Below are 22340 nucleotides of genomic sequence, written 5' to 3'. Positions count from 1 at the left end.
CTGCTGAATTGCAAACTGTGGGACCCTGGGCAAGTTACTTAACTGCCCTGGGCCTCGTTTCTCTGTCACTCAAAATGGGGATAATAATGTTACTTCTATCACAGAGTTTTGTGAGGATTAAATTAGTCAAGAGAGAAAGAATAATTCTCACCACGTTATTAGGTGTCAACAAACGTTTGATAGTATCACTATTACTTCACAGATGACTAAACGTTCTTCTTCCAATACAGATCTTTTCTTTGGTATTACCTTAATAAGTTCAAGCTAAACCATTAATGGAATTAGGTTTTTAGGGAAAATATATTTGTTCTACGAAAAATGCTTTCTTCTCAGACTAGGGAGAGTCTGGGAGTCTCAAGAACTCTCTCTAAAAAAAGAAGAATTTTATATATATGGATGTGCGTTTCTGTTTATCTGAAGAGTCATCCTTGTATATGTGCGTACATGGGACAAGAAATCTAAATAGGTGGATGGATATATGGATGATAGATTAGATAGCTAGACAGATAAAACGTATATACATACACACGTAGAATTTTATTTTTCTATTTTATTTATCTGTTCCTTTTCCAGCATCTTTGAAAAATCACAGCAATCGCAGAGCTTAGTCATCATTTTCCTCAGCCCTATATTTAAAAGATTCACACAGGCAAAGACAAGGAGGCATTTGCATATTACTTTCTTCCACACACTCTGTATCTTTCAAACATAATGATACCAAAATTTTCTGCAAATCTGTTCTCTGACACGTAAGAAAAATTATCCAGTTAGTGGATTATTCTAACTCCTTTGGGCACAGTGACTACTTCTTCCACTTTTAATGAAGGTAGGCTGAGCTATTTTTTCTGGATTTCACTGGATTATAAAATTCCTCTCCTGCATTAAACCCAAAAAAGAAGGTTGTGGACATACATGGCTACTTATTTCCACATTCTTTACTGTGTTGTACAATGTACTTAAACGACAGGTAATCCTCCATTAGATTGGCCTGGTTCAGTCTGTGATTTTTTAATTTATGGGTTGATTTACTCACTGGGTAAAATCAGGATGTCATCCCCAGGGCCTGGAGTGGTATGGTTGTGTCCTCCCCAGCCTTCTTCAACTCCTGTCCATGCTTCAGGGTGGGACCATTTTAAAGCTGACTCAGGTACAGAGGTAGAAGCTAGAAAACAAAAGGAATATAGCAAGACTAGCTATGAAAATCTGATTCACTATGATAACTTGCAAATTCTGTCCTTATTTTAGGACGCCGTGATATTTTCACCTCCCAAAGTAGTTGTCTTTTGATATTTTATAACCTTCCAAAAAGACATTTATCAGGCATAAAGCAAGTAACTATTCGATTCTTTGATTACCTCCACTTCTAGGGAAAATATATTCTATTTTTGTTATTAAACACTTGTGTGTTGTCTTATTGTAAATATTACATATGCTTATCATGGAACATTTGGAAAATACAAATATAGAAACAAAAAGAAAAAATAATAATTGCCTGCAATCTCATTAGCTAGAGATAACTGCCATTCACCTTTTGTTTATATTTCCTTACAGAAATTCCCAGCACTTTTATGTAATTGAGATTATATCATATCTGCAACTTTATATCCAGTTCTTATTTTACTGAGCTTAGCAGTTTTTCATATGCATTTTCCAATGTCATTAAAACTCCTTGTAAACATAATTGTAATGGCTACATAATATTCTATCATATAAAAAGTCCATAATTTACTTAACCCCTAATGTTTGGTATTTAGGTTCCTTCTACTTTCTTTTTAAATTATAAATAATACAGTGCTAAATATCTCTAAGCAAATCTGCCAATAATACTGATTTCTTTTTACAATAGAATATTAGCAATGGAATCACTGAATCAGAGGGAATGATCTCACAGCTCTTAATACAGCTTAAAGTCAGCATCATAATCCAGACACCGTTCTTTGCAGTAATTTACATACACTTGGTATGTTCCAACTAGTTTTTATTGATATCGCCACTGATGATAAAATGGCATTTTCTTTTCAACCATCCCACTGGCTTCTTCATCAGGAAATTGAAACATAAATCTAATAATTTCCAATGGAGACTTCCCAGTATCACATCACGCACACCATGTTGAACTGTACCCCCATGTTCTTTTCTGGAATGTGATCCCTGGTCAGAGTTAGAAAGGCAGAGAGATTGTCTCAAAAAAGGATGAAAAAAATTCACAGATGACTAAATGTTCTTCTTCCAGTACAGATCTTTCATTCAGCATTATCTTAAGAAGTTCAAATTAAACCATAAATGGAATTAAGTCTTTTAGGAGAAATATCTTTGTTCTATGAAAAATATTGTCTTCTCAGGCTAGGGAGATTTCCTGGGAATCTCAAGAACTCACATGATGGGGGAACCTCACATGATGAAGGGGGCGGGAAATCTCATCATTACTCACTAATTTCACAAACATAAATAAAGAGTGCCTTCTCTATTAGGACTGTCCTAAAAAATAGGGATACAAAAAGGAATAAAATGTCACACTTGCCCCCAAGGAGCTAAGAGCGTTATGAAAGTTGTGTAAGTAAATATTGTGCATCTGGGCTGCATTTTAAAGCTTAGGAGATACAAAGGTAAAAGGCAGAGGGAGATGAGGGTGAGTGATGAGAGTTTCTACTCCAGACAGAGGGAGGAGCATGAGCAATGGCAAGAAATAAGAGATCAAGTGGAGGAACTATAAGCAGTTTGGTGTTGCTGAGCCACAGAGATGGAAGGGGACAAGTGATGAGGCTGGAGAAATAATCAGAGGTCAGAGTGTAAAGGGTAACAAAGATGCAGGAGCCAAGGATGAACTTTGAGTTACCAGCATGGGTGTTAAAGGACAGAGATGCCCATTAAGACATATGCTGATGAATTTAGTTTGGGCTGTATAGAGCTGTGTGTGTCCGTAAGGACTCCAGGTAGAGATATACAGCAAGCAGGGCAAGGATTTGAATCTGAAGGATGGGAGAGCCCTCTGAATCAGAGAGATGGAGTTTGATGTCACCTGCCCAGAGGTCACATTTGAAACTCTGAGGATGGTTGTGACAGTTCCAGAGGATTACAAAGTGAGAAGAGAAAATGCCTGAGGTCAGAACCCTGGGGAACATTCAGTTATTTTGTCTATCTGAACCCAACTCCCCAGTAGTCATGGTCTAATTAGAGCCCCAGGATAACTTAAAAATACATAGGTTGTGGTCAAGTAGAAATCCGGGCAATTTATACCCCACGCTATGGGAATCAGGCATAGTCTTGGAACAAGCCTCATCAGAAAGAGGCTTTACAAATATTTTACAAACACCAATACCATAATACCTTTCTAAGTTTTCTCCCAATTTTGCTAGCTTTCCAATACTATACTCTAAATATTCAAGTGGGGATGGGATGGGGACTTTATTGAAGTAGTCACTATCTAGCATCACAAAGGCCAGAAAGAGATGTCCTGATGCCTTACTTCCAGGAATATTTCTAACAGGTAATGACTAGGTTCTTTAAAACTCCATGCCAAGCTTCAAAAACTCTTAATTACTCCCCTCTCATATCACAGATGTTGGAAACAAACACTCTTCACTTTTGTCACCTTCACCCTTGTTTATAGGTGAGCTGAAATTGTCTTTAATTGAACAAACTAAATCTTAAAGGAGCTATTCTAAAGGATGATATTATGAATGAATTTGATCATTCTGTACCATCTTGTGTTAAGATAAGAACACTTAATGGAGAAAGAGACAGTTTCAGTCTCCTGCAGTTATTAGATTTCTATACAGTTTATATCAGGCTTCTATAGGACTATTATTAATATAGAAAGGCGGGGAGAGAAGAAGCCTACAAGAGTGAAAGAAGAAGTAGTGAGAGAAACGTAAGGGGAACCCAGAGAGAGGAGTGCCTTGGAAGCCTAAGAAACAGAGCATGTCCAGAGGGCAGAAGTGGTCTTGTTAATAGCAAAGTTCCAATAAGAGAGAGAACAAGAAGTGGCTATTGAATTTGTCAACCAGAGCCTGGGTGATCAAGATGAGAAGAGTACCAGTGGAGTGGTTGAGGTGTAAACCACTGTGGATTACAGTGGATTGAGAATGCACTGGAGGTGAGGAAGGGCAGACGTTAGGTCAGGTAATCCAAAAAGCTCCTTGAGGAATGGACAGCTTTAAGATTTGAGACCCTCTGCCTTTGATCTATCCTCCCAATCTTTAGACAAATTAGACTTATCTTAAAACTGAACTTTATAAATTTTGATCAGGACCAACATTTGTGACAAAGCCTCACCCTGCTTTCCTCTACAAATTTGTCACTTGACCACAGTTAGAATTTGAAGTGGTCTCCACCTTGATTTCTGAGTCAAATGTTGCCCTCTCCACCTAGGTCCTTCATCCACCCTAGCCTTTTATGGTTCTGCATCAAGAGAAGACTGGTCTTTGAGAAGTTTGCAGGAGAGATATCAACTAGAGGAGGATTCAGTATCCATGAATTTTGTTTTGTTTTAATTGAGAGGCACTGAACAGAAGGCACTAGTAGAGAAGGAGAGGTTAACCACACAAGAAAGAGTCATTCACTGATGGGACAAAGTTAAGAAGACGCTGAAAGAGATGGGTTGACTTTAAACAGGAGAAAGGCTGACAGATTCTCAGAGACCAGAGGAAAGGAAATAAACTTAGATCTGTGGGGAAAGGGCTGGCAAATTTAGGAAGTGAATATCTGATCATCTGAATGTCTTCACATGACTGTGGACAGTATTTCCAATTAGCCCTCACTGAAAAGACAGCATGGTTCAGATAGAAGATCTTCAGAAATATTTTGATCTTTCTCCAAAGAGGCTTGCTTCACCCATTCTCCTTTCTTCCATCTTTCATAAAGCATCAAAGACATTGAGAGGAAACCAACAAAGCCACAATGTTGGAGGAACATGAATGACCTGTACTGAGGTATTAAGAAACCTGGGTACCATATTGACCCAAATTAGCATAAATCCTCACCCTGAGTCTGCTAAGCATCCATATAATAACTTACATCACCACAGCCTCCTCTGCTTCTCCCCAACATTGGCCCATATGTACTCCAATTTCTGCTGCTTCTGGAGTCTCCTGTCTGCAATGTCCCCACAGTGACCAGCATACTCTGATACACAAAATAAGCCCTCAATTGATTGTGTGAACTAAGAGGCTCTCCGAAGCAGATCAACTTAACCCAAAATGTCCCACCTGCATTACATGCTCATACTGAATCTCTGAATGGGTTAACATATAGATAGAATTCCATTAATCATTCTGTTCTTGTTTTGTCAAGAATTTTTGATATTGTAATAATTTTACTGTTTTTCATAGAGCTTTTCATTAAGCAAAATACATACTCATATTTAAATTTTGACGTTAGTACACATACCCCACACCATGGGAATCAGGCAATGTCTTGGAAGCATATTAATATTTGAAATTTCTTCCTGATGAATGGTAATGTACTAATTTTCTAACTCCCTGTGTTTTAGTATAGTTTTTTATTCCAAACTATATAGGCTAGGAAAACTGGATATATGTATTTGATTTTAATCTAACTCATGAATTAACATATGCCAAAAAGTAATTTAAACACCTGAGAGTTTATATGGTATAGCAGAAAGAACACTGGACTGAGTTGGGAAACCTGAGTTCTCATCCAGGCTCAACAACTGACTACTGATGTGATTAAGTAAACTGTTTAATCTCCAGGCTCCCACGCCCTTATTTGTAAAATGAGGCAATTGGATAGGATAGCTTGTAAAGTTTCTTCCCTTATTAAAATTCTACAACTCTACGAAGCATCAGCTGTCTATTTATTCAGCATGTTGTAATTGACAGGCTAAGCAAAGCATCTCCCAGTTAAACTGACCCCTCCTGAAAAGCCCTAGATACTGGCCACCCACAGTGTCCTTCCAAAGAGTCCTGAACCAAGAATGACCACGCATAGACAATCCAGTATCCTCTGAGGGGGCCTGGCATGAGAGCTCCCCTAAAAAGCATGTTCTCTACAAAATAGCGACTGATTCAACCAATTGAGTCTCTTCCTGAGGAAATTGAACACAGAACTTTCAGGAAGGAGTGAATAGTGAGATACTTTTCCTTGGTGAAAGTTATTTTAAAGGCAATTTATCCATTGATTATTTAGTTAGTCATTTGATTGACATCCCCAGGTGACCATAAGACCCCATGAAGTCAAAGACCATCGCTCATCGTTGTATCCTCCTGCACTTCACACTAAAGGCACTCAATAAACAAGGTATTTTGAGTCACCTAAAGAAAAAGAGGGAAAAGGACAGGGAACATAAAAAACATAATGCTTTGGTAGCTCAGAAACAGTTATGAGAACAAAGAATCACATTCTTCCGGGGCCAGTAAGCATGGAGTAGGGACCATCAGAACTTCTCATTTATAGTTCAGTCCTGTACCTTTACTTCATTTATTTATCCATTTAAATGGAGGAATTAGATCATTTTTGCATTAGCATGGGCTCTGCTCTGACATAATACAAAAATGCCACTGGAAATCAAAGGAAAACTCAGCCTTTGAAAAGACTTATCCCTGCTGCAACTGTACAGTTCAACTGACTCAGGATAAACAAAAGCAAACCATGAAATACATTAGAAGGTGCTTATGAGTCATTTAGTCTTTGAGAATTTGGCTTTTATAAGTTACAAAGATTTCAAGAACCATCTGACTTTTGGGGAGGATTTGTTTACCCTGATTTCCTGAAATTACTGGGAACAATTAAAGTTTTGAGATACCCTGAATTTTTCCTTCCATTTGGTAGGGGCCTAATGGCCCATCTGCAGACCTGGACTCCTGTGTGCACATATGGTCCATAATTTATGAAATGTGCTTATTTACATGTTTTAATTCTTACTTGCCGATGTTTTGAAATGCACTCTTCTTATATCTTTCTTTGACATGCAGACAAATATTTTAGCTATAGAGGTGACACAATAGAGAGTGGTTAGGCATAAAAGCTTCAGGGCTGACACCGGCCTCTTTGCAGACAATACGACGGGAGGAACCGTAGAACTGTTATTGGAGGACAGACTGCCATTCCAGGCTCTTCTATTGGGTTAATACTCACCTGAAATAGTTGGGGGCACACCTTCCTTCACCTGGAGAATCACTCGAACTTGGCCTTCACCTGAAACTGAACACAGAAAGCCCCAACTTGGATGTGACGCCAAAATCATCTTCGTACAAAAAATATTCATACGTGAAAAAGGTGGCTTTATGCTCAATTCTCCCCAACCTAACTAAATCTTCAAAACAAAGAAAAGAAGTCCTTGTTGGTTAGTCTAACAGTTGATTTTCAACACTTGATTTTGACTGCTTTTATTTGATTAAATTTAATTGCAGTAAGGTCTCTGAGAGAATTGGCACATAAATAATTAGGGGAAAAAATCCTTTAGCCGTATGTTCTCTGGAGGCCAATGCTGGTCAGCAGGGCACACCGCAGATCCTATTGCCTCTCCATCATTTTGAAGGCTCAGTTTTTAGAATTCATGTGCTTCTCACCAATAGAGTTCAGATCACCCATGAAATGTATTTGCTTTACCTTTATCCCAAGAAATTGTCCTTTTAATGAAAGCTCTTTTTCCACCCTTCTTTCTCCTCCCATCTTCCAAACCAACTGAGCACATTTAAAAGGGCTGGGGTTCATTAATTTTAAGTGTTCAATAAATTAGTGGAAATAATCAAAAGGCCTGATTCTTTCTGATAACGACAATTTGATGTCAGTATAAACCAGTAGATTAAGCTGGGAACACATGCTCCTTTGCCAAGAGAGGCTGCTATAATTAAATAGTGAATGCAGCTACAAGGTGCGCTCACGCCTGATTAATTAGTAATCAGGTGCACGAACTCTACTTCTCAGTAACACCTTGTCTCTTATTGGTTAATTACCTTTCTGCCTTATCAGATGCCAAGCGATCCAGCATCCCCATCACTGGAGGGTCCAGTGCTGCTGAAGGCTGCAGCCTTGGGTCAAAACCATGCTCTCCGTTTGCCTTTCCCTGGAACCCTGAGCCCTTTCCTCTATCACAGGATGGAACAGACCGAGGGTCACTCTTTCTAACTACAAAGCACACGCTTCAGGACGTTACAAAGAAAACAATCCCAAAAGGGATCCATGACGAGAGCTCTTCTATTCTTCTATTCTTAGTTTCAACATTATTCTCATCTAAAAATTTTTCCCATTATAAAATGCATGAGTCTATGGCTTTATCCTTACACTGTACACAATTGGAGACCAGGTACAATGGCCAACATGTTCTTTGTATTCTGTGTATCCTACTTTGTCATCACTTTTAAGACTTGGCTTATACTGTTTTTTCATCTAATTATATATTTTGCCCACTTTCTAACTTAATAATAATAATAATAAAGCCACCAGCCCAGCATCTCATCTCTTTTTTCCTATAATGTCTAACTCATCCACTTCTGGTCACACTGATCTATGCATTTTCTAAAGTTGAAAAGCACTTCTAACACCAAACTGTGGTATTCATCCCAAGCTCGCTCTCAATTTAGCAAATATTTATCGAGCATCAACTGTGGTGAATTTAGGAATGCAACAATCACTAGCTCTGTCTCTAAATTTTTGAGGAACGGGCTTTTCTCATGTATCTTAAGACAAAGACATTTCTGGACATGTAGATGCTTAATCTTCCAGACCAATCTAGAAATCCTAAGTCTATAGTGCCCTCTGATACGGACACAGTACTTAACTGACAATTTGAAAAAAATCAAACAAATGGAGGCAGGAAATAACCCTCTTAAAGGAACCAAAACACAAAATGGTAAAAAAAAGTTTTGCTCAATCAAAAAGAAGAGCAAAAGAGAATATGAAGATGATGACATCTGAAAACATACAAAAGGCTATAACAATAGAACACTCTTCTACAAGAGAAAGGAACTGAATATTGTCACAGAGTCAGACTCTAAGAAAGGGAAATTGGAAAAAAATTCCGGGAACCATTTGGAAAGGGAAATCAGTTCATTGAAAAACGTTACAAAAGTCATCCTTGTCAATAGTTTCCAAGAAGTTGTAGATTTCAGGACCCCTGTGTCCTCTTCCTCAAGACATAGCACTGAGGGAAGGGACATAAAAAGGGAAAGTTACTAGTAAAAAGTCTTTTTCAAAGCCACTATAGTCATTTTATAATGACTTATTCAACCCAACATAAGTACAATTTATACTTATAAGAGGAATGGTTGGGGGAAGAAAGAATGGAAATATTATTTTTTTCCCTCTAGATAGATGAGGAAATTTGAAATGGAGGGAAAATAATCAATGTATTCAAAATCCCCTTGGTGAAAGGACATCGTAAATAACATGCATTGTAGTTATCATCATGGTGATTCACCCTAACACTGAAAAGGCTGACCCTCCACACATCTGACTCCCATGACAGGCTGTTCTACTGTCCTTTCATTCACTAAACCACGTGCCCAGGCTCTGTTCTTGGTAAACCAAGGCTTCCTGGCTCAGGGTGCTATCATGTCTGTAGCTCTGCACTGATGGCTTCTGCACTGATGGCTTCTGCACTGAGTGGACACTGATTTTGTTTGGCCTCTACATGAGGACAAATGGTTCCCAGCTTCTGAGGGAACTCTTCCCCAAAACAGGCATTGAAACTAAAATTTACATAGAAAAGCTATTGCTCGCTTTAATAAAGCAAGAGTGTGACTAGCACTCGACCTGAGAAGTAGTTTCAGTATCCGAGGAAATGGAGAAAAGTTACCAAAAGTAGGAAAGATTGGGAAAGTCTGATTCCTATACCACCACTTACCTGTGCAGCTCTGCAGGCTGGTTCTGAGCCTGTGAGCATGGTGCAGAAGGCTGTTTCTTCCCAAATACCATTTCTACATCATGAGAGTGATGGGGAAGAATGTCGGGGCTAGAGTCCCACCACCTGGATTTGAACCCTGGGTCTTCTAGTTCCTAGATGTGGGCAACTGACAAGTTATTCATCACTTCTGAACCTCACTCACTTCATCTGAAAATGGGAATAATCTACTATCTACTTCCTAGGGTTAGTGGGAAGAAAAGATGAGATAATCCATGTAATATGCTTAGGACAGTTCCTGGCACATAACACTAAGTGTAGCTATTATCAATACTGTTGTTATGGTATGCTCATTATTCTAGAAGCCAGTTAAGAAAAAACAAGAAATATGCTTTTATTCTTTTTACAGCTGCACCTAATCATGACGAGCCACAGTATTCAGAGTTGTAAGCAACTTAACCAGATCTGTTAAAATTTGCTAAGTGCGTTGATGCTATAAAAGACAGTGTAAATTTTAAGTGTCATTTCCAATTTGGACAGAGACAAAGAAAGATGAAAATCATTTAAGAATAAAGGTATGGACTCAGGAAGAGTTTAAAAACCTTGTACAAGCTGTGATATTGTACATATGCTTTCTCAGTGCTTACGATTGCTGATTTTGTATTTGTAATATGAGAATGACAAATCTACTTTGTTTATAAATGAAGACTCACTCCATTTGATCCTTCCCAGATTGGAAGAATTTCTAGATTGGTCCTCAAAAAGAAAAGAAGTCTTTGGGTCAATCATTGCCAAGTTATTCTGACCAGTGCTATATGAGCTGAGCTTGCTATAAACACAGACATCTAGGAGGAAGAGAGCAAGGTGCTGAGAAAATGGCTCCTGGTAAGAGGAATGAGTTACTTAGTTGGACATGATGCTTGTGCTTGACAGAGTTAGGTGTTGTGCCTGGCACTAGATAAGAGAAAAATTAATTAATCCTCTCCCTGAGGAGGTCCAATTCTTTCTTGGAATTTTGGAGGGAGAAATATGAACCTATGCAGAAAGAAAAGACACCCGGCATTTTAGCAGGCTGTACACGCCTTTCCTATTTCATTCTTCGTCCATATTGCCATTCTCACTTTGCCATTGAGGTCTGTGCACATATTAGGACCTCTCATTCAGTCCACATTTATTTAGTGGGAGTCACCCATTGACAACATATGGAGAGAACGTGAAACAGCAATTGCAATCTGTGTCAGCAAATTTCATCCGGTCTCACCCCCAGTCTAACCCCGACTCACGCACTCTCTGTCCGTCTGACCGCCCTGGACCCCTCTGCAGCTGTCTTCATGAGCCAGCTGTTGGATTTGGTCTTCTCTCCACATTTTCAGCTTAGCTTGCCCTGTCCTCTGCCCTCACCTCTTCTTCGGGATCTGCCTACCGCACCCGCACACTCCTGCTCCACTTCTCCCTACCTGTTTGGTGAACTTAACCTCACTCCCCAGAAGTTGACCTCTTTCACTAAGCCACAGAGAAGGCTTTCTTGTCTATTGGTCCTTGGGCACCTAAAGCTTGATTTGCAGGACCACACTGCTGTCTGATTCCAGCCTCACAGAGACAGCCACAGAGTCACCTTGGTCCCTGTAACACAGGATCTGCTCAAGACCTTCACAGAAACCTATGAAAATCCCATGACCACCTTTGAGCCTTCTCTTATCCCCACTAGCTTCCTTCCTGGAAGGGTGTGATTTTTTTAAAAATAGAAGAACTTGATCAAGATGCTGGCTGATAGATACATCTGCATTAACCACAGACCTGAGTGTTAGCTCAATTAAACCTTCTTAATTAACTCAGAGAACAATAACAATTGTTATTCGGATTCAGAGTGATGTTTGCCACACTTTCATGGGGCACTCGTGATTTCCTGGGCCCTGAATAGAGCTACAGGACCAGAACCTCCAGGGAGGGGCCTGGTAACAAGCATTCCAGCTGTTTGCCTGTGGGGCATGTTTAGAAACCACTTATTTAAGGAATTTTACAACTTCTCTCATATCATACTCTCAAAAATGTGGTTTGTTCTCAGGAGCAGTTGTGCCTAGCAAGTAAGGAGAGAGATTCAGATAAAAAAGAGACCTTTGTGTTCACATTCCATGTGTTTCATCAACTATACCAAAACCTTGCAGACCACATTATATTCCCAAAATATAAAATGTGAGTGACCATCTTAGTGGCATAAAAAGTTTTATTTTAAGAGCCATGAATGTTAATGTATTTTAGAAAAAGCAACTAAATCATTAAACCCATGATTTTATGGGTATTACTGCTTAGGAAGAGGTTAGGTTTTAAAAATAAGACAGTGTGGGAATGTATTAAGAAAAATCTTAAGTAAATACTAATACAAGAAGCATAATGATGTGACAAATTGTGAAGGTGGTATTCAAATATCTAAAGTTTGGAAAGCAGAGAGTTAATCAACGAGTGCAGGTTTTTCCTATGCATAGAAAGAAGAATTGGTTTACAAGGGTAGGGATACAAACTTGGATTGAAAAATACCACTAGTATACTAGAAAAAGCACTCAACCTAGTCAGAGAAGCCGGGTTTGAATACTGGTTATGCCGCCTACGCCCTGCATGAATTAAGGCTGGCCACCAGCATCACTAAGAATTAGTTCCTTAACCTGAGTCATGTCTAGAAAAAGTATTTGATTCTAACATCTAAATTTTCCTTCCTTCCCTCTTATTTTCATTTCTTCTTCCTTCTTTCTTTTTCTCCCTTTCCCTCTACATTTTCCTTTTGGAGAAGTTTCTCGCAATCCAGAGGCAAAATCCCTTTGACATCCCCAGCTCCTATCTCATTCTCTATATTTTAACCACAAAGTTTAATACATTTCCCTAATGTCTGTCCTCTATATTACCGGTAAAAATCCTTGGGGATCTTTGGGGAATGAGTTTTCTACAAGAATGTAAATTAATTGATTAACTAGAATGCTATAGATTGCCTTAGAGGGCCTCAGCATGGGAATGGTTGCAGGGTTCCAAAGGATTATGATTCTGCTCTGAATATAGAATCCTCCCAAAGAGCCCTGGGGAGCCAGATGAGGCCTCTCTCCTGCTTAGATCTAAGCAGGATTCCTTCTCAAGGAGTCGCATGGGGTCTTCTGGACGAGCTGAAAACCAGAAGGGTCTCAGCAGCAGCGTGCTCCATCCCAGTGTCCTCGGCACTTTGAGGAAAGAGAAACCTGGGCGATAGCCATGATCTCCTAGCCACGCACTCAGGAAAACGTTCCTTATTTTCAGACTCTCCCAAGTTAACAGCATCTTTTTGAGCTGTCTGCATGATGCGACTCGAGTTCTTCAGGGCGACTGGTGCAGACAATAAAATCCATCTGTCTTTCTATCTACAGCCCTCTTGCCCTCCCGGACAACAGCCCCGGCTTCTTGCCAAACAGCCTGCCTTTCTCTTGGTGAGGGGGACATTTGGAGACAAGCATTGGCCAGCCTGGCTAGACGTCTTTTCTCAGTGGGATCAGAAGAAGGTGATGCGCAGGAGCCCCTGAGCCTAGCAGGCGGACTTTCTCAGCTGCCGCCTCGCACAATATCCCGGCTCGGCTGCCTCTCCACTGCGCGAGCGGGGGCTGTGTGAACTCGGGAGGGCAACTGTGAATGGCTCAGCATCTGATATGAATTTATCACCGGCTGCTGGTTGGATGGGGCATAAAGCAAGAGGAAGGGGCTGTGAGTGTTTAATGTGCCCTGCCACAACGCAACGGTTTGCCCTAAAGAGCCTTTTACCAATATAAAAGGACAGGGTCAAAAGTAAGTTGACCCCTGACAGAATGTACAATTATTAGAAGAGGGCTGTGCACGAGCAGCTGCTGGAACCCCACTGGTCCCGCATCGGGCTTCCAAGAGTCAGAATATGAATAATCAACTCAAGATTGTTTTCTCCACCCCTCTCAACCCCCACCACCTCCCCCCAACCTTGTCCTCCTGTTTGGGGCAAGTCCTATTATCTTTCTACAGGAAGGAGCATAACCCTCCCCAGCAGCTGCAATAATTGTGTTCCTATTGTGATGAAGACCTCCTCCCGGCCACCCCCCTACAAGTGGCCATTGTGAGTGGGGAGTCAGTGATTATACGCTCCGCCTGATGCTTTGGGGGACCCAGCTGCCTAAGTGCTGACACACGAGCATGGGTAAAGCCAGGGAGGGGGCTGGTGGAGGTGGAGGAAAGAGGTGGGGGGATCTCGTGTCTGTGAGATGGGACTCTGACATACCAGACCTTTTGCATAAGTCAAGCCCAGAACAAATGAGGCTTTATCAGGCCCCAGTGATGAGGGGTCTCATCTCCCTTTGAAGTGGAGCTGAGCATGGGGCCTAGCAGCTTTTCCTCCTTTGGACCAAGCAAACATCCTTCTTTTGATATGCTACATGCTCATTATCTCTGCCCCATTTAATGATTTTTGATTGAAGGGTGGCGGCTGGGATGCTGAGAAGATCGTTAGAAAGGCTCCATCCAGCCAAGCCCGCAAGAAAGGCTTTCCTTGTGCTTGGGCCTAAATTTGGAATTTCTTAACAGTGTGCGCTTGTTCTTAGAGGCAGATAAGGGCTGAGCGTGAAATTCTTAATTAAGCAATAAATAGAGAGTGGGGTGTCAGCAGATGTAGCCAGTAGCCATGGCAACGGAAATCACATGGGCAAGAGAGCTGAGACTAGATGTAGGCCTCAGGCCTGGGCCTGACTGACAGCTGAAGAATCCTACAAAGCTTGTAAACCAGATTAATTAGCTGACTAATTATTTCATAGCGTTAATGTAACTAAAAAATAAAAATAGTTCACCATGAACTGAAACATCCCTGGAAAGAACAGCAGGGAAAGAGGCAGCGGGAAACGGGCTGAGTGAGACAGAGGCATGGACTGCCAGTGAATCCAATCGCAGAGACAGAAACGCGGTCTTGGGGATTCGCCTCCAACTTTGAGAATGTGAAAGAACACTGTTCTACAGTCACACCCATTCCCAAGCATGATGTATAAGTTATAGTTTGGAATTGCCACTCGTGATAGTTTATTGCATCTAATATTGCCCCTCCTGCTCCCAACACAAGTATAGCACACACGTACTTTCCTTGTAAGTGGCTCCTTGGGCAGAATTCTCATGGGCTTTAGAAAGAAAACCTGAGCCAATCTCCTTAAAAGATATTTTTAAATGAGTGAGGTGATCTTATTCTATGGATAACAATTGCTTAAGTGGTATGGAATTTCAATCGTGGGAACAACATATCATGTATGTCATATTATCATGGATCTCAGTTATCGTACAAAATCTAGTCAAGGAAAATAGAATGAGACCCTTTCAGAAAGGTTATGACGTGTATACCAAGTTCGAGGCATGTGAGATTGTTGATCTTGCTGAAAAAAGAATAATTTCAGAGAAATAATCTATTGAGAAAATTTGTAGTAAGATAACACGGCATGCTAACCACACTTGAAGATGTTTGGGTGTTTTGTCCCACAATTCCAAGAGATAAGTAAGCATTCTTAGCCTCCTTGTATAGATGAAGCCACTGAGGCATGGAGCATTTATAATTCCATGCCCCGGGTGAAAGAGTCAGGCAGCCACTGATTAAAACCCTGAGCCCTGAGCTCTCTCCGTGAGCCTTCCAAAGAATCTGCATTCCACAAAGACGTCTGTTGAACAAAGGCAGGACTTGTGTTGGTGGAGAAGAGAAATACAAGAGTCAAACACATTATATGTGCAGGATTCTTTTCTCTGTCACTGAGGATCGGCCAGAAGTTTTCTCCCACAACCCTGCCCAGCACCCCCAGCCAGCAGGTCAGAGATCAATGATTTCTTAGTGGGCAGCACACTCTAGTGGAGAGAGCCACAGCCAGGAGCTAGAATGCCTGGGTTCTCACCTTTCCATTCTCAGTTGGGTCTAAGATTAGTCAGGTATCTTAAATCACTCATGAAGTAGCCAAATGGAGGAAATGAAGATAATTGCGATTTTCCTTAAACTTCCTCTCCTGGAGGATGTGGTAAGGTTGCAAACAAAAATACAAAAGATGCTCCACTTAGAAGTGGTCAACAAATGGGAGAAACACAGCCACGTGTCAGTGAAGCAGTGTTCTGAAGAGACGCCAGCCAGGAAAAGGAGCAGGACCCCCGCCCCGACTGGCCGAAAGTCTGACAGGAAACTCAGATTCCGTGGACCTGAAGGGGGTCAAGTAGCTTCTCTGCAATAAAATGAAACGTCTGTCTACAGTACACAACTCTCCCCACGTGTTTTCATCCCAGGAATATGTCCACATAGACCATGAGGTCACGACTAATGTTCTCTTCTTAGATGAAATGTATTTTACGTAAATCTCAATCAGAGCCCTAGAAAGTCACATGGTCCGAAAAAACAATTAAGCGACAATAACAAACTAATCAACATGTAAAGTGCATGGGAGAGAACTAGAACTCTATTGCTTGGGGCCTTTTGGAGGGTACCAGCTACTGGCACCCCCAACAAGCAATTATCTCACTGCCACCATGGCATTAGCCTTCCTAGAGATCGTGTAAACTTGACACACAGGATGGCCAAAACCATAGCCAAATCCACACAATCCAGCAGAGCCGTGTGGACCACCACGGAGGGCAGTGCGAGCCTGGGTTCCTCCTGAATCCTCACATCCTCTCTGTGCCAGCCTGGAAATGGGAACAGAAGTGGCTCTAGCCATCTATCTGCCCCATTCCGTCAGAGCCTAGAGGAGGCACGGTGACCTTGAAAGCCACTCCTTGGGAATCCTCTGAAGGGACAAGCATCTCTAAGTTGATTAAACATTCAAACAACCCTCTATGACTTCCTGTTCCCTTTCCAACTCCTATTGCTTGAAGATGAAGATACTAGGGTATTCTGGTACAAAGAATTTTCTTTAATTAATAAAGGCTATCTACCTAAAAAATGATTTATACTGAAATATTCATCTACATCATATATATGCACATATATACATACGGATGTACATCTACAGATAAATATATATACTTACACAGATGTGGCTTTATACCATATATGTGTATATACAGTAAAATAATATAACTTGCTATTAATTCAATAAATAATGCTATCAAAGGGGAAAAAGATCTGTAGCCGTATGACTTGATTTTTTTTTTTCTTTTATGCCACAAATGTTCCTTTATTACATCTGGCTTACGTGACTCTTCAAATTAGTTTGCAGTTCAGGAACAGAATCTGACCAATGGACAAGACAGGCTCTTCAGAAGCATGCTAAGTAACAGAACAAGAGCAACTGGGAATTAAAATTTTGTTCCAGAATATACATCAAGTGAACAGAGTTAAAGTTAACGGCACCGATTTGCTCCTGTGCAATGTCTGCAGTACTAAAACAGTCTCAGGATCTCTGTCCATCCCGAGATTTTATAGTTTTAGCTTACATTCATGGTTGGATCAAATGAGAAATAAAATTTGAATGGTACAATTCATCGCAAATAAAATATACAACCATCCATTTGGCAAACACTTAAACAATACCAGGGAATCACCATACGCTCCTCTCTAGTGCTATTAAAATTTACTATTCCCAGGCTTCAGCGCAGATCAGACCCAGGTGACATATGGCTAAGGCACAAGTGAGAGGGACAGGGATGCAGGACAATTGCCCAGCTCTCTAAATCCTCAGGGTCCAGTCTGGCTTCTGGCAGGGGCTGGGACCTGCTGTGCTGATGAGATCCCCTGAATTTGACCATTAATAACAAAATTGTCATTCTAGAGACCGATTTGGCCAGATTCTCCTCACAGAGCACACTGAGCTGAGGTTGGTAGAAGTGGATACCTTGGGCTCAGATGACCAATGCTGACATGGTATGGGAAAGGAATACGAGACGAGCACCAGGAAGTCAAAAAAAAACATATAGTCCTGACCCACACATTGGGCTCCTGTGAGACAGGCACAATAAGAAGGTAAGGAAATCCTTTTGCCCTCTGTTACTCTGCAATCACAGTACAGTTCCTAGACTTAGGAAACGAGGCTCCTGGATCCTTCATCTTGATGCCGCATTCTGACACAAGTCAGAGACGGCCCATCCCCGGTCCTCAGACAAGCCCTCCATGCCTCCATCTCACCTTCCTGACCTCAGATTCCCTTCCAAGCCTTTCCTTCTCACCTTCCACATTCCCTTCATTCTTCATCATGCCTCTGTCTGTAGCTGTCACCTTGTCCCCCCTGCTGTTACTTGTAACTGTGGCCATATCCAGCCATCCTGTCTTGACCTGTGATCTTTCTACAAATACAGCACTGCCTTAAACTGAATTTAAAATATTAATAACAATGCTTATTAAGCACTTTCTGTGACTTAGGCACTCTGCTGAAAAGTTACACATGTTATCCTTTATTTAATTTCCTACCCTTTGAAGTAAGTCCTATTATGATCCCATTTTACAGATGAGGAGTCTTAGAGAGAGAGAGTGCCTGCTGAATGTCCCAGACAGTAAGTGTTGGTTGGAGCTGAGGTTTAAAGCCAGGCAATCTGATTCACTTGACCATAGCACACAGCTGCCCCTTCAATTCCTCATCATTTCATAGCACTGAAATCTTAAATTCAAGAGTGGTTTCTGATTATGTGCCCTCAAAATGCTCATCCAACTACGCTTACCCAGATAGGTGAGTTGTCTCAACCGGCTATCGAAGAACCAGTCACAGCCTTGGTCCTGACCAGGTGATGGAAGAGAGGGAAGGGACCGCCCCACGTGACTCCCGCACCACATGAGGATGTCAGGGTAAGGCCACACGTCTGCGTGCACCAGCAGGAGGTAATTCCCAGGAGCAAAGTTGTCAAATGTTGCTGAGTACTTGCAGTGAGAGAAAAGCACAATAGTGTTCATTTAGTAAGGAAGATTCTCCCCAAAAAATGAGCCACAAAGAATGCACATGGAATACTTTAGAAATAGGACAGTTCACACCCAGACTGCTTTTCTTGTGGGAAATGGGCTTACTTAAGTCCACTCCATAATAAATTCATAAGCAGAGCTACAAAATCATAGAACATAAAGACTGAACTATGCCATAAGTTTCTTTGTTTTTAACAACCTCGATTAACAGAAAACCAAGACCCAGACAAGTGAATTAACTTGTCCCAGGTCAAACATCTGGAAGAGAGAGAGCCAGGTCGAGAATTCCTTTCCCACTTTCCCAGAACTTAAAGAGGCAGGCAATGACAGGAGTGCCACCCATTTATGACAGTAATAGCTAATACCGTTGGAGCATTTGCTACCTGCTCAGGTACCGTTCATACCAAGTCGTTCAATCCTGGAAAGACCCCCAGTGATTGATACTATTACTGCCTCCATTTTACAGATGAGGAAACTGAGGCAGGCAGAGTTTGATTAACTCGCCCCACATCCTGAAGCAGGAGACTGCTGAGCCAGGATAGAAACCCAGGGCATCCTCCTCCAGAATCACCAGTCTACTGTCTTCACCTTTGAAAACTTCCCAGAATGTTCTCCTGGGAACTTCAAAGGAAGGAAAGAGAGGTGCACATCCTTTCTGAGGGCCATGGTGAGAGGATCAAAATGGATTCTGCTTTGAGTTCCTCAGAACCGTGACATACCTAAAGCAGCTTCCAGCTCCCAAAGACCCACACCTCTATGGAGAATGTGTATGATGAGAGAGGAAGAAAGAAATGAGTTAAAAGGAAGAAAAGGAGCTTGAGGGAATCCACTAGATTGTTTGGGTTTTTTTCAGAAAATGCACCCACTTCCCACATGATCATTCCTATCTTCCCTCCCCTAACCATTTCACTCCTTCATCCCAACCCAAATGGATGTCTAGACCTTCATCTGCAAAATAATCTTTGACCACAAGGTGGCAGTATGCAATGTAAAAATGCCTTGTTAAGACATTTTCTCTGGCTACAAACACTTCTGTGAAGTAATTTGGTTCTTAAGCCATAATATAAGAATACAATTCTATAGAATGCTTTGAAGCTATTTTCCATGGTGTTAATGAAGTTAAATTTTCAGGCAGAACCATTCTGCATTCAGGGTGAGATTTAAACAAATTCTACAATTTTCAAGTTAAAAAACATCTCATTTTCAGTTTACATTCATCTAGCCAAAGGCTGCTGCTGTTTTATCAGCACCAGAAGAGGCTCATACCTGCAAACTAGTATTTCACAGAAGGAAAGATAAGAACTCCTGGGAAATGTGACACACCAATGAATGAATGAATGAATGAATGAATGCCTGGGTTACCTGCAGAGATCTGCTGATCCAAGGGGTCTCGAATCTCAGTGAATACATCTCTTGACCCAAGAGCAGAGCCATCCAGCCATAACGGTTAGACAATGTGTCCCACACGTAATTGACAGTGGTTGTCTTATTTCTGCTGTCCGTCATAGTTAAATCATAAGAAACATCCGGAGCATTAGCTCTAGGGTGATTTAAAACAAAAAAAATGGGTTTTAAGTTACTTGTCCATTCTGGATCTAATGCATTCCTCTTCCATCCGTTGTAATTCGTCTTCTATTCTCCCCATCTGTCTCAGGTCGTCTTTGTCTGTGTGTACTGAGGTTTTCAAAACAGCCCAGTGAGAAAGTGCCACTGGATTGTCTGTGCTTTACTCTGGCCTGGTGGATTAGAGATAGTAACGCTCAGATCTGAGGACACTAATAAATGCCATCTTAATGAGTTCATATAGGCCAGGACTATACACCGTTATTTTAAAAAGGAATGTCCACGGCCAGAAGTTTGCCATAGACCAGGTTTATCAGCAGCAGAAAACGTACTATGTTGGTAAATAGATATTCCTGTGGGAAGCAATGACTGAGACCCAGAACCCGAAGTGCCTCGACTCTCAGAAGCCCATCTCCAACTGCCCAGCACAAATGGTTGGGAAGCCTTCCCTGGAGTGAAGAGGGAACCTGGCTCCTCTCCCTGGGCTTGCATAATGCCCAGGGCTCCCCGCTACTACCACACCTAAGTGTTGTTGAGTTTGCTTTTTTGTTTGTTAACATAGATTGTGAGATCCTCAAGTTAGAGATATTTTCTCCTTTTTGGTATCCCGTATCCTGGCATATGGCCCTGCCCACAGTGGGCACTCAAATCGTGTGTGTTCTGTGAAGAATGCAGGCGTGAGCTCACCCTAACGCAGTTGGTGCCGATTCTCTAATTTACACGAAGCGTTTCTAGAAGATCTGCATTTTACCAAATGAGGAAACTGAGGCACAGTATGGCAAAAGTATTATGTGAATGTCACAGGCAGAACTAGAAATTTTTAAATTTCTACAAATTTTTCTACGTAGCTCATCCCAGAAAGTGATTTTTAACAGTTCACTAGAACATAAATAGATTTAACCACATGCTAAGATCCTCAAAGAAAGCCAAAGTGGACAGAAAAAATAAAGCAAAAGTAAAAAAAACAAAAAATCAATACACATTATGACCGTCCTTCCCTCTTTGGTTTAGTTTTCACGAGAATCTTTAACTGTGGCATTTTGCTGCAGGCAGATAATTAAATTCTCAAAGTAGAAGGAAAGGAGACAAGGAGGATGTTGGGTTTTCAAAGTGCGGTGCGGCATGAGCAAATCCGAAGGTGATTTACAATCCAGTGGCATATTATAAAAGGAAACTGTTTTTACTGTTAAATGCCTGGGCTCTTTGGTCAAATGGGTGTAAATTGGAAATCTACATCTGTGTGCACTAGGTGTATGAACTTGGGCAAATTACTGACCTCCTTTAAGCTTTAATTTGCTTTTCTTTTTTAAATGGAGGCAACAAGAGCGTGTATCTCATAAGCTACTAGAAAACTCAAAGCGATAATCTATATAAATTATTCAGTAACCATCCCCAAGTCCAACAACATCTACCTACAACTCATCTAAGAAAGAACCTCAGATGTGCCAGATCTGCCATTCTGTCCTACGTGTTTCAGTGTCTAGAGGTTTATCCAGAATGTTTGGTCATTTGAAAACCTTTCACGGGGCCAGCCCAGTGGCGCAGCGATTAAGTGCACACGTTCCGCTTCGGCGGCCCAGAGTTCGCCAGTTCGAATCCCAGGTGTGGACATGGCACTGCTTGGCAAGCCGTGCTGTGGTAGGCATCCCACATATAAAAAAGTAGAGGAAGATGGGCACGGATGTTAGCTCAGGACCAGTCTTCCTCAGCAAAAAGAGGAGGATTGGCAGATGTTAGCTCAGGGCTAGTCTTCCTCAAAAAAAAAATAAATAATAATAATAAAAAAGAAAACCTTTCAGGATACAGAGCCTTGGTCCTGGCCATGTAGCACTTGACACATATTTCTTGTAAGGTCAAATGCCTTTGTTTCATCTGCTAATTAATAAAATGAAAGGGATGAAAAATGCTCAGGGCATTTGGAATAGAACTACTCTTCCCCCAGCCTTCCTTACGCAGCGTTCACTGAAACTAGAAATCTTGGGGTGGGGGACTTCTTCCTCTCTCTGCGCCTGGGATACTGAGAGCGTGTTTCATAAGTCTGCCAGGATTTAAATTGGAACTAAAGGACAATCCTCAACTCATATTCTTAGAATCAGACTG

At 41.2% G+C, this 22340-nt stretch overlaps 1 protein-coding gene across 14 annotated transcripts in view; it reads right to left on the bottom strand.

The window, feature by feature from the left end:
* The window catches only part of PKHD1 (PKHD1 ciliary IPT domain containing fibrocystin/polyductin), a 412643-nt gene that overhangs the window by 180870 nt on the left and 209433 nt on the right, over positions 1-22340 (bottom strand). For all 14 annotated transcript variants that reach the window (XR_006885298.1, XR_006885299.1, XR_006885297.1 and 11 more), the window contains 4 exons: positions 20040-20217; positions 18443-18638; positions 7096-7161; positions 1034-1162 (listed from right to left, as the gene is read on the bottom strand). Coding sequence is in view for 11 of the 14 variants with exons in the window: in XM_046639693.1 (XP_046495649.1) it covers positions 1034-1162; positions 7096-7161; positions 18443-18638; positions 20040-20217 (569 nt within the window). In the remaining 3 variants the exon portion in view is untranslated. The remainder of the gene's footprint in view (positions 1-1033; positions 1163-7095; positions 7162-18442; positions 18639-20039; positions 20218-22340) is intronic.

Source organism: Equus quagga, chromosome 15 (assembly GCF_021613505.1).
Source record: "Equus quagga isolate Etosha38 chromosome 15, UCLA_HA_Equagga_1.0, whole genome shotgun sequence".
Classification (NCBI taxonomy): Eukaryota; Metazoa; Chordata; class Mammalia; order Perissodactyla; family Equidae; genus Equus; species Equus quagga.
This window is presented reverse-complemented; position numbering and strand designations above follow the sequence as displayed.